Raw genomic sequence first — 11,493 nt, 5'->3', positions numbered from 1 at the left:
ACACACACACACACACACACACACACACACACCACCACCACCACCACCACCACACACACACACACACACACACACACACACACACACACACGCTCTCCCTCTCTCGTCTCATTCAAAACTCCGGCCACTGGTAAATATCTACATCATATAAAGTAGTTAAACGAATTGTAAGTTTCGCACACGTTTCCTTCTGGTGCCTTCCTATCCACCGAGCCTCGCGCCCAACACGCCCCCACCCCAACAAAAAAAGAGGCAATCACAAATCCTACCGCTCCGAGACAAGCCGACAAGCCAGGTGAGAGACAACAAGCAACGACAACGAGGCATGTGGAGGCGGGGGGGAATGTGTGGTGTTCGTGCGCGTGTGGTGTGTTGTGCGAACGGGATGCATGTGCGAGTGGCGCGTATGGTGAAACCCCCCCCCCTTTCTTGGCTGGCTCGCTTTCCGAACTACACCCCTCTCTTTCTTGCTTCCTTGCGTGCTTGCTTTCTTGCGTGCGTCCTCGCTTCACACATGCCCAATAATAACAACCATCATCCTCATCATGACCATCCCGCTTCTCTCTGCCATAACTCGTGCCCTCTTTTGTGTCTGTTGTGTCACATCGTTTCACATTACCTCGTCTCTTGCCCCTTTGTTGTTTCGCCTTCACCCCATCACATGACTCACACCCAAGTCTTCCCTTCTTGCCTGTGAACACCACAGATCCCCGCTCTCCCCCCTCACCAACGTTTGACTGTTGTCCTGATCGCGCTCGCCAATCCACGCTCTATCCCCCGCAAGCCTCTCTCTGCATCCCTCTTTGCGACCCCTTCCACACTCATTACCTCCCCTCTACTGCCACCCCCGACTGCCTGACGGACCAGCTGACTCTGCCACGCAGCCAACCGCTTGAACACCACAAACAACGCGCTCGCGCCTCTCGTGGACCTTTTGCGTATCCTTCACACAGTTTCTCCATCTATGGCTCTCTTTGACAAGTCCCTCCCAAAGTGCGTCAACCAAATTGAGTACAGCCGAGGTGGAATGTGCGTGTGAACGTTAAGCTCCTCCACCAACTCTTTTACCCCTCCTCCGTTGCCTCTAGTTGCCGTAGTTGTTCCTCCTACTGCCTGCCATACGCAGCTCGCACCCTTGCGAACGTCTTAATCTTCCCCCGAGTTGGTCTTTGAGCCCCCCCCCCTATTTCTTTTCTTTCGCTCGTGTTATTTCGCCTGTACACTTGCCTGAGCGCACATTGGTGCCGCAAGCAATCCCTCTTCCCTCTTCTGTTGTCTCAGTACAAATCCTCTCTTCGAGCCTTTTTAGGTTGTTTTAGCTTTGACTCCCTTGTCTTTTCTCTTTCGTGGCTCGCTTGTTGATCCCTCGTTCACTCCCCTCGCTCCATCCAAGCAACCGGCATCATGACATCTGCTGGTCAGGCGCGTATGCACATCAGCCCCATCACTCACAAGGGCCTCCGCTTCGTCATTACGGATCGCCCGACAGAGGATACCCTCCCGGCCTACATTGAGGTGCGCACCTGCGTGTGCTCACACGTTGGTCACCTCGTGTACATGGTTCGGCGTTGCTGTTCGCAAGTTCGTTGCCTCACCCTGCGCTGTGTTGCACATCCACGCTGTGCCAATGGTTGCATCCGCAACAGATGCTGAAGCAGCACAATGTGAAGCACCTTGTTCGCGTGTGCGAACCATCGTATCCAACAAAGGATATCGAGCAGGAGGGCATCCGTGTCCACGTACGTTTCATTCCTGTGTGTCGATGTGTGTGTGTGTCTGTGTGTGTCTGTGTGTCTGTGTGTCTGTGTGGGTATCTGGCTATCTGTCTGTCTGCCTGCCTGTGTGGTTGTGTGCCTGCTCCTCTGTGTGTGTTGTGTGTTGTGTATCTCTGCGGTTTTATCAGGGTGACACGTGCAATGCAGGTTGTGAAACCCCTTGTTGCGTGCACCTCCTTTGCATAAGACACGATCCCCGGTGCCCCGTCCCTCCTCACCGACGACCACACTCCCACCCCAACACACACACACACATCATCATCATCATCATCATCATCATCATCATCATCATCATCATCATCATCATCATCATCATCATCATCATCATCATCATCATCATCATCATCGTGTTGCGTTGTTCAGGACTGGCCATGTGAGGACGGTGCGCCACCGCCAAAGGATGTGCGCCAGAACTGGCTGAAGCTGTGCAACGAGACCTTTGCTGCCAACGACAAGGATGCGATTGCTGTGCACTGCGTTGCTGGCCTTGGCCGCGCCCCCGTGCTTGTTGCCATCTCGCTGATTGAGAGCGGCATGTCCCCTGAAGATGCTGTCATCTTCATCCGCAAGCACAGGCACGGCGCCATCAACAAGCGGTGCGTTCCCCGCCTCTGTGCACAGCTACATGTGTGTGCGTACATGTGCGTGTGTATGTGTGCGTGTGCCTCTGTTTGTCCGTCTGCCTGTCTGTCTGCCTGCTTGCCTGCTTACTGTGCATGTGCGTGTGGTCATCTTGTGGCTTTGTCGTCTCATTGACATCCCTCTTGTGCATTTGAATGCCATGCACATCCCAAGCGACCTCACACCACCATCCACTCATTGACCCTGCTCTCCAAAACACACGCACACACTCACGCACGCGCGCACCCGCACGTACACGCACATGCATACATCGACAGCCAACTGCTGTTCCTGCAAGAGTACAAGCGCAGCGGCCGGGGCGGATGCACAATCCTGTAATGTGCAAGCCTTTTTGTGTCGCAACTGGCAACGCTCGTGACTTTAATTCCAAGTGCTCCTACCGACGCTTGCATGTACTCTAATTGTGCCGCAAGCTGTCACTGTCCCTTGTCGTGTATGTGAACTCGTTTGTCTAGAGTGTGCGTGCGTGTGTGTATCGCGCTGTCATGTCTTACCCTGTGCCATAGTTCTTGTGCTTTGTGGACGTGTGTTATGAGTGTCCCTAATCGCCTCGTGTCACACCATCACCACTTGTGTGTGTTTTTGTTCCACTGTCGTCTCTGCCTCGCTGGTGATTGGTGTCACAATCACTGTCTGTGTCCGTACCACGTTGTCCCATCATGTCATCATGCCGAACAACACCATCAACGTTGTTCTTCCTTCCTTCCTTCCTTCCTTCCCTTTTTCTTTTCCCACGATCATTACCACCCTTTCTTTGTTTGTTAGCTTGCTTGCGTGCGTGTCACCACGCAACTTGCAGTAAACCAACACCTATACATCCTGTGCTTCCTGCGTGTGGCCTGTGTTTTGCTGTTCGGGAAGTTTACACCCAGACACACAACACAGAATCAAACGAATGTAAAACCAGTGGTAGGGAGGAACACGATACAACATCATCCACACAGGCGAAACCACACACACACACACACACACACACACACACACACACACACACACACACACACACACACACACACACACACACACACACACACACACACACACACACACACACACACACACACACACACACAACCAACCAAAAGTTCTCAGTGGTGACTGGCGGTCTCACTGATGCTCTCTGGAATGATGGAGAGCAGCGTGCTGCCACTGCTTCTGCTCGCTCTGCTGCCACGGCTGCCACGACTGCCACGGCTGCCACGACTGTGACGGCTGTGACGCTGGGTGCCGCTCACTGGCTGCTGCTGCTGCTGCTGCTGCTGCTGCCAGCTGCTCCCTGCCGGAGCAGTGTCGTCTTCTTCACGCGACCAGCCGTGCATGGTTTCGTGCATGGCGCGCGCGCGTGTCTTGGCACCACGGCCCTCCTCCCCCGTATGCGTGTGCCTGCGACGACGATACTGTTGCCGTTGCTGCTGCTGCCGCTCATCTGCTGACGTGTACATGCCACCGTGAGCACCCCCATCGCGTTGCCAAAGTGATGACAGCACGGGCTCTGGTGCGCTGTGCAGCCGCTGGCTGCGCGCGTGTGTGCGTGCGTGCAGGGGCGAGGGCGATGCAACGCTGATCTGGCCAAGCGAGGGCCGTGGCGGGGGCGCCGGTGGCGGTGGACCGTTGGCAGACGTGTACGAGGGACGGAACCGAGAGCGGCGCTCAGCAACGGAGGAGGACGACGATAACGATGACGACTGCGACAGGGATGAAGCAATGGACGACAGCCGTGCAAATGCGGGCAGGCTGCCCATGCTACCGTGGCGGCTGCTGTGGGCGCTGCTGGCTGTGGAGCGCCGACGACGACCAGCCAGCGTCGTGTCTGCCGAGGCGCGGGCAGACGAGAACAGCGAGCCAACCTCAACGTACCCATCACTGTCATCACCGTCATCATCAACGCCGCCGTCGCCACGAATGCTGGCCGTGAACGGGCGCCAGACACGTGTGCTGTGAACAGAACCAGAGCTGCGTGGCGAGCGAAGGCCGGCACTGTCCGACAGCATAATGTCTCCAATCCACGGTGAGTCCTCGCCCTCCTGCGCCGTGGTCGACGCACCATTGCTACTGCTGCGCCTGCGACGGCTGCTGGCGTTCGCGAATGTCTGCTGCTGCGAGGATGTGGAGAACACGGAAGAGGATGTGCTCACCACTGCGTACGGGTGGTCGCGGCCGCGGCGAACCAACGATGACGATGATGACGATGCAAATGCTGAAGGTGGCAGCGCTTCCGACGAGCCAACAGCGCCCACTCGCTCATACACACGATCACCGTCACCATTACCACTGTCCCTTCCTTCGTCGCTCATGCTCGCCCGCGATGGCCCAGCGCGCAGCTGGTGAGCACTGCCGTCGCTGTTGTTTGAAGGGGCGTCAGCTTTGCCGTGGCGCAGCGCCGTTGTGCTGTCCACGTTCTTGTTGCTGTTGATGTTGGGATGGTGTGTATCTTCGTCTTCATCATCGCTGCTGGTGACGGTTATGGTGATGGACGGTTCTTCCGACGTGTCGTTCACATGCACATGAAGCGATGACCACGACGCTGGGTCGTCTTCTTCTTCGTCATTGTCATCGTCATCGTTGTCCCCGACAACACGACGATGGTCGGCGTTGTTGTCGTTGGTGCTCGCCTGGTTCCTGGTGTCAAAACCTGTGGTTGTTGTTGTCGCTGCTGCTGCCGTTGTTGTTGCGGTCCCGGGCATCTGTTCCTCACCTCCGGGGATGTGTGCATATGCAGGCTCAATCACAACCTTGACTGCCCCTTCACCGCCATCGCCAGCGACCTGGTTTCGCTGCTGCTGTGGTTGCGTTGGCTGTGGTGGCATAGCTTCTGACGGGTCAACAATGGATGGAACTTGGAGCAGGTTGGACACGGGTGGTGGCCGCGGGGTCCACTGCGCGCTGGCTCCTGCTGACGCCCGTGCTGGTGCCAGAAGTGGTGGTGCTGGTGTGGGCACCAGTGTTGATGGAGTGGCAATAGCTGTTGACCCCGTGCAAGCTGCGGGAATGCCGGCGTGCACACGATCATCGCTGCCGTCACGGAGACCACGCGCACCACCACCACCACCACCACCACCACCACCACCACCATTCACGTGGTTGAGGCCAAAGCTGTCATAGCCGCCCGCACCAGACCTGTGCACGTGTGCACCGCAGCTGTTGCCCGTCGCAGTGTCTGCTGGAATCTCCTCATACACAGCGTGGCCCACAACCACGGCCGCTGGGCGGATGCTTCGAGCGTATGCATGGCGCACGGCAGGAGTTGCCGTTGGCGGTGGTGATAACACCTCTATGGCTGCCTGCTGCTGCTGCTGCTGCTGCTGCTGCTGCTGCTGCTGCTGCTGCTGTTGATCAAGAGAGAATTGTTGGTGCAACGAGGTGTCATCATCTAGCGGTTGCAAGATGTGAACGTCCGGCGGCAGTTGTTGCTGCCGCTGCCGGTCACGCTGTTGCTCGACTTTGTGTTGATGGGGTTTATCACCACCTTCCTCGTCCATCTTCCACCGCACGCGCTTCTTCGTCTTGTTCTTGTTCTTCTTCCACTCCTGGCTCTCCGTCCCCTCTTGTGCACCTTGCTGCTGTTGTTGCTGTTGCTGGTGCGAGCCTGTGCTTCCCAGGCTGAGGTTGCTCTCGATGCCCTGAAGTGCCAGCACCTGCGGGCGCCGGTGGTCTGTGGTTGCCGACGCGTGTGCGCCGTTGGGGTGTTGCGGCACGCCGAGCACGTTGAGCGGACGGCCCTCGTCATCCATCTGTAGCCGCTCCAGCACCACGTGCTCATCTGGCAACGCGTCCTGCTCGCTGTCCTCATCGCTGCCTTGCTCAATGTCGCCGTCGTCAAGGGCGGGCAGGAAGTACCGGCGGCGCACGCACTTGCCGAGATAGTAGAACGCAGCTGCGATGAGCAGTATGCCGGAGCCAAACCCAACAATGAGGTAGATGATGAGCGCAATTCTCCGCACGCGCTTCGTGCCGCGATCCTGGCCAGACCCGCTGTTGTTGTTGGTGTCGGCTGGGGTGGTTGTGCTCACGCGGGTTGACGCGAGCAGCCATGCCGGCGATGATGTTGTGGGGATGGTGCTGTTGAAGTTTCGCTCCAAGACGGCTCCGTTTAAACCCTCCACGCCGTCCTCTCCAGGGGCTGTGGTTGTAGTTGGCGGTACGAACGTTGGCAGCTCAAGGGAGGACCCGTCCCCATCACCGCCGCCAGCGCCTGCCGTGCCGTTGGTGCCCTCCGCGTCTACGACGGTCTCGTTCACAAACTCTGCCACCGTGCTTGCAAGCACGGGTTCGGTCGTCGCGTCCATGTCGGGTGCTGTTGTCGTCTGCAACAGCACTTCCTCGTGTGAAACGTTGAAGGTGGCGCGAGCGGACAAGATGCCAATGGGGTGGTACGTGGGCGCGGTGGTGCTGCTGGCTGCCGAGATGCTGTCCGGCATCGCAGTTGTTGTCGTGCTTGTGGCACTGCTGTTGGTGTTGCTGTTGGTACTGCTGTTGGTGTCACCCGATGCCTGCAAGCAGGCAACGAAAGCGGTCACCACGTAGTCTGGTGTGCTCATGTCGATGTGCACGGGGACAATAAGAGGGTGGGTGACATTCGCTAGCGTCGTGTTCGCTGCCAGTGTCAGGTCCACCACATCATCGTACACCACCGAAAACGTCGGGATAAGCTCTGCTGGCACCTGTGCTGTCGTGGCCGTTGGTGTGGTGGTGGTTTGCGTCGTCGTCGTCGTGTTCGTCGTTGGTGTTTTCGTGGTTGTCGTTGTGTTTCTTGCTGTTGGTGTCGTTGTCGTCGATGGACCGCTGTCGCCAGAACTGATGATGACGCCGACGGTGGTGATCGTGATGCGTGGCGGGTGCATAATGGCGGCGGCTGGGTTGGGGAGGAACAGCAGAAAGCTGAACTGCGCGCTCGTGTGTTGTGGCACAGCACCACGCATGACGCGCTGGAAGCATGCGTCGCTGCCCGGTCCCAGCATGGCCACGCGGTGGGGCGGGGACGCAGATAAGCCCCACGCGGAAGTGTTTGTCGATGCGGGAATGGATGTGTTTGTCTGTCGCACGCAGGCACTGCCGTCGAAATCGAGGTCCACCACGCACTCCACGTCTCGGAAGCAGCCTTCTTGCCAAGGCTCACCAAACACCGCCGGCGCTGCCGCTGTGGTTGTGGGCAAGGCTGGTGCCGTTGTGCTCGTGAAGTTGCTGCTCTTGACATCTGTGGCGGGAACGGCAGTGGCGTTATGACGTGCGGTTGTTGGAGCCGTCGTGGTGGAGTTGTTGCTGGTCAAAGTCGGAGACGAGGTGCTGTTCGTGGAAGAATCGGCTGCGACACTGCGTAAGCACGTCGTGAAGCCGGGGTCGGTCATGCCATATGTGGAGACAGCTACCACGCCAAGGCGTTGCTTGTCCAAGAGAAGCATGGCTGCGAGCACCACGAGGAGTGTGAAGCACGCGGTCCGCTGAGGGGCGCGCCTACTCTGCGGCTTTGGAGCATGTCGCCTGGAAGAAGCACATGCCCGCAGCACAGGCTCACGCGGCGACATTGTAGAGGTGGTGGGCTCGGGTCGAGAAACAGTGCTGAAGTGAGGTCCAAGTGACACCTTCACGAAAGCAAAATGAAGGGGAACCAGAAAAAGAGACAGAGCCAATGGCCAGTGGCGTCGACGATGCCTCGTGTAGCTTCCTTGTAGCACAGCTGTGTAGTCGGAGGAGAAGGAGAGGCGGCACTTCTCTTTTCTGCACGAAGCTTGCACGGCCACACGACGACCAGTCGTTGATACGGCGCAGTCACACGGGTAGCTCGCAAGGTCTCGTGCTCAATGCTTGCACGGCCACATGCAGCGAGTGATATGAGCTGGGCGCAAAAGGGTCGTTGGTGAGTGGGGTAGACACAGCCACTTGTTGTTGCACGCGGCACGCATCCGAAACAATGCGACGCCCAGACACATGCCGCCATGGACGATGCCTGGTTCGGCCGCCATGACGGTGAACGACGTGTGTGGGTGTGGGGGGGGATGATGTGTGTGTGATGTGGTGTGAGACAGCACTGGTTGGTTGGCAGTTCGGATTCTGCCACAAGTTGGCACCTTCCGGTCCGCTCCGGTGGGCTGTTTGAGACACCACAAAAGATGATGGTGCATGTTTGGACAATTTGCGGTTATTTTCGATTGTTTTTCTAGCAGCCAAGACGAGCACGATGATGCTGGCGGCGTTGACGAGGCGGGTGGGTGGTGTGAGCGCCAGAAGCAGCATGGTGCCAGTGGCGGCTGGTCGCGGCGTTGTGGGGCCTGCGGTTGTGGCGGCGGCGCGTGCGTTGCATGTGAGTGGCGCAGCGTGGCGGAAGCCCACGCCGTTTGTGATTGAGCGCAAGCGGTGGCAGGAGGCCGTGTCAAGCCTGCGCAAGGAGGTGATGCAGCAGCACGGCGAGAAGACCAAAGCGCACCATGAGCAACAATCGACACAGGCCGCATCCAAGGAAGCAAAGGCGCAGCAAAGGCGCGCCCTGAGAGAGGCCGCTCGTGAAGAAAAGCGCAAGAAGACCCAGCTGTTCCTGTACGTCATTGTTGAGCGTGACCGGGTATCTGGTGTGGTATTGTGTGTGGTGTTTTATGTGTTTTGGTGTGCCATGGTCTTTCTTGCACAACGTGCCAAGTTCTCAAGGCTTGTGCAAAGCCCTTTTGTGCTGTATGATTGAATGCAACACCTTTGCCTTTGGCTTTGCATTTGCTCAGTGCTCACATAGCTACTTGCGGCGTGCTCGCTGCCGTTGCTGCTGCCTCTCTTGCTGTGTTGCCACTCAGGGATGGCATCGCAAGTGTAAGGAAAGAATTGAAGCTGATCAAGATTCGGCAGGGGCAGGAGCGATATGCTATGGATCAAGCCAAGGTTCACTGCTTTTCCTGGCACACACATGTGTGCATCTGTGTGTGTGTGTGTGTGTGTGTGTGTGTGTGTGTGTGTGTGTGGTGGGTGTGTCTGTGTGTGTGTGTGGTGTGTGTGTGTGTGCGTCTGTGTGTGTGTCTGTGTGTCTTCTTGTTAAGGGCTCACTGTAACGGAATTCTGCTTGCCTCCGCTACAGAAACGCGAGCACGCGAAGCGCATGATTCAGAAGAAGATGGAAGAACGGTAAGGGCGTGGCTGCTTGTGCTTGCAAACTTGTGCGCCTCCTTTTGTTTGCTAATTGCCACATCAACCCACATCCACGAGCGTGAGCCCAAGTTTGCGACCACCTCTCACACACATCATGCCATCACCTCTTCAACACGGCCTCATCACTACACCGTCGCCTGCAGGGTCGCGTACATTACGGAGACGGACGCTGCAGAGCTTGAGCGGGCGGTGCTGGACCGGATACACGAGCCTGTCAAGTACGACTTCTTCGTGGACACCCCCAAGCCCAACACGGCCCGCCGCATTTCAAGCGTGCTGTCGGGCTTTGACACCGTCTTTCAGAGAACGTAACACGATCTTGATCCATGGCCCTCGCCACTCACCGACTGCGCTTGACTGACTCTGTGGTTCTCTGGTGTGTGTGTGGGGGGGGGGGTCTGCCTTTCTTGTGTGTGTGTGCGCGCGCGCTCAACTCTTTGTGTCCCGCTGTGTTTCGATGGAGTAGGCAGTTTCTATCTCTGAACGCTGTTGGTTGGTCGGTTCAATACAAAAACAGCAGAACGAATCTTCTATCCATCTTGTTCGCTCAAGCCAGAGCAGACAGCGCGCACCACACGAGCGGCGACAGACAACCGAAGCACTCACTCACACACACACACACACCACACACACACGCACACAAGCATGCGTGCATCACGCTGCATCATCGTTTGCTGCTGTGCTTGCTGCCTCCTCTTCGTCATCATGCTTCTCTTGTGGTGTCGCTGTCGCATCAGCAGCATCCTCCCGCTCGTCCATCGCCACCACTGCCTCATCAGCCTCAGCCTCAGCCGTTGCCGTTGCTGTTGCATCACTGCCAGCCTCACCCGCGCCCAATTGCCCCTCCTCCCCCTCCTCCTGGTGCTGCTGCTCGTCCTGCCCTGCATCGTGTTCCTGTTGTTCCTCCGCTGTGCGCGTTGCGTGGGCATCCGCATCCTCGTCGCCATATGTAAAGCCTGCGCAGCAGTGGAGGGGGGTGTTGAAGGCAGGTGAGCTGGGCACCAGCAGCGCAGAAATGACGTCCAGCGTACAACACAACACAGCACAAACACACGCGACACAAACACGCATGCACAACAACACAACACAACACAACACAACACAACACAACACAACACAACACAACACAACACACAACACAACACAACACAACACAACACAACAACACAACACAACACACAACACAACAACACAACACAACACAACACAACACAACACAACACAACACAACACAACACACGCGACAACAGCAAGACAGACAGCCAAAGCAACGACGACAACAATAAGCCAAGGGCAGGTGGGCGCACCAATCTGGTGGATGCGGTCCCTGTGGCGCTCAAACTCCTCGGGCTCAAAGCCGCGGTGCACAACAGTCAGCTCGTTGGCCACGCTCGGCTTGCGCTGCAGCAAGGAGGGCGAGGGAGGCGGGGTGAGTGTGTGAGTGTGTGTGTGTGTGTGTGAGCGAGTGAGTGTGTGTGTGTGTGTTTGGGATATTGGATGGAGGTGGACAATGACAGAAACGAAATTGTCCAATTCAGCACACGTTGGTGAATGAACCTCAACACGCGCAAACACACACACATGAACAATCACACGCAGAACACGCCACGATACGCCACAACTACTACACGACAAGTCGCACACAATCACACACACACACACACACAATCACAATCACAGATACACGCACGCACGCACGCACACACGTGCAGTACCTTGCGCGGGCGCTTTGAGAGCTGGACGCGTTCGTGGAGGGGAACAAACTCGAGCTTCTTCTGCCCGTCCTCCTCATACTCAACAAACGCATACATGTCCTGCACAAAGGCGCCGGCAGTTTGGGAGGGGGGAGGGGATGTGGGGCGTTGATGAACAATCCGTGATGTGTGTGTGTGTGTGTGTGTGTGTGTGTGTGTGTGAGAGTGTGAGCGAGATAAAATCTGAATGAGTG

At 57.2% G+C, this 11,493-nt stretch overlaps 4 protein-coding genes across 4 annotated transcripts in view; 2 read left to right on the top strand and 2 right to left on the bottom strand.

Annotated features, from left to right (window-relative positions):
• Positions 1-256: 256 nt before the first annotated feature.
• On the top strand, positions 257-3,324 carry PTSG_00104 (tyrosine phosphatase). The gene is made up of 5 exons (XM_004998603.1): positions 257-295; positions 707-1,515; positions 1,647-1,739; positions 2,139-2,371; positions 2,675-3,324. Exons 2-5 carry the CDS (start codon positions 1,405-1,407, stop codon positions 2,733-2,735), a joined length of 498 nt encoding a protein of 165 aa, XP_004998660.1. The 5' UTR covers positions 257-295; positions 707-1,404; the 3' UTR covers positions 2,736-3,324.
• A 181-nt stretch (positions 3,325-3,505) lies between these two features.
• PTSG_00103 (uncharacterized protein) lies at positions 3,506-8,364 on the bottom strand (the record flags this gene model as incomplete). The annotated part of the gene is made up of 1 exon (XM_004998602.1): positions 3,506-8,364. Exon 1 carries the CDS (start codon positions 7,937-7,939, stop codon positions 3,506-3,508), a length of 4,434 nt encoding a protein of 1,477 aa, XP_004998659.1. The 5' UTR covers positions 7,940-8,364.
• A 228-nt stretch (positions 8,365-8,592) lies between these two features.
• PTSG_00102 (uncharacterized protein) lies at positions 8,593-10,071 on the top strand (the record flags this gene model as incomplete). The annotated part of the gene is made up of 4 exons (XM_004998601.1): positions 8,593-8,948; positions 9,197-9,281; positions 9,475-9,521; positions 9,689-10,071. 4 exons carry the CDS (start codon positions 8,593-8,595, stop codon positions 9,855-9,857), a joined length of 657 nt encoding a protein of 218 aa, XP_004998658.1. The 3' UTR covers positions 9,858-10,071.
• Positions 10,072-10,199: 128 nt separating this feature from the next.
• PTSG_00101 (uncharacterized protein) overlaps positions 10,200-11,493 on the bottom strand; it is a gene marked incomplete at its 3' end in the record, with an annotated part of 3,858 nt that continues 2,564 nt past the window's right edge. Inside the window, exons 6-8 of the mRNA XM_004998600.1 lie at positions 11,261-11,359; positions 10,853-10,946; positions 10,200-10,501 (exon numbers count right to left, since the gene is read on the bottom strand). Of these exons, the coding sequence (XP_004998657.1) occupies positions 10,200-10,501; positions 10,853-10,946; positions 11,261-11,359 (495 nt within the window). The remainder of the gene's footprint in view (positions 10,502-10,852; positions 10,947-11,260; positions 11,360-11,493) is intronic.

This window comes from Salpingoeca rosetta, assembly GCF_000188695.1.
Source record: "Salpingoeca rosetta unplaced genomic scaffold supercont1.1, whole genome shotgun sequence".
Classification (NCBI taxonomy): domain Eukaryota; class Choanoflagellata; order Craspedida; family Salpingoecidae; genus Salpingoeca; species Salpingoeca rosetta.
This window is presented reverse-complemented; position numbering and strand designations above follow the sequence as displayed.

Excerpts from the sequence above, each read along its gene's own strand:
- PTSG_00104 (XM_004998603.1), top strand. The coding sequence starts at position 1,405 with ATGACATCTGCTGGTCAGGCGCGTATGCACATCAGCCCCATCACTCAC. Across the intron at positions 1,516-1,646 it reads CCCTCCCGGCCTACATTGAG|ATGCTGAAGCAGCACAATGT; the intron begins GTGCGCACCTGC and ends CATCCGCAACAG. Across the intron at positions 2,372-2,674 it reads CACGGCGCCATCAACAAGCG|CCAACTGCTGTTCCTGCAAG; the intron begins GTGCGTTCCCCG and ends ATACATCGACAG.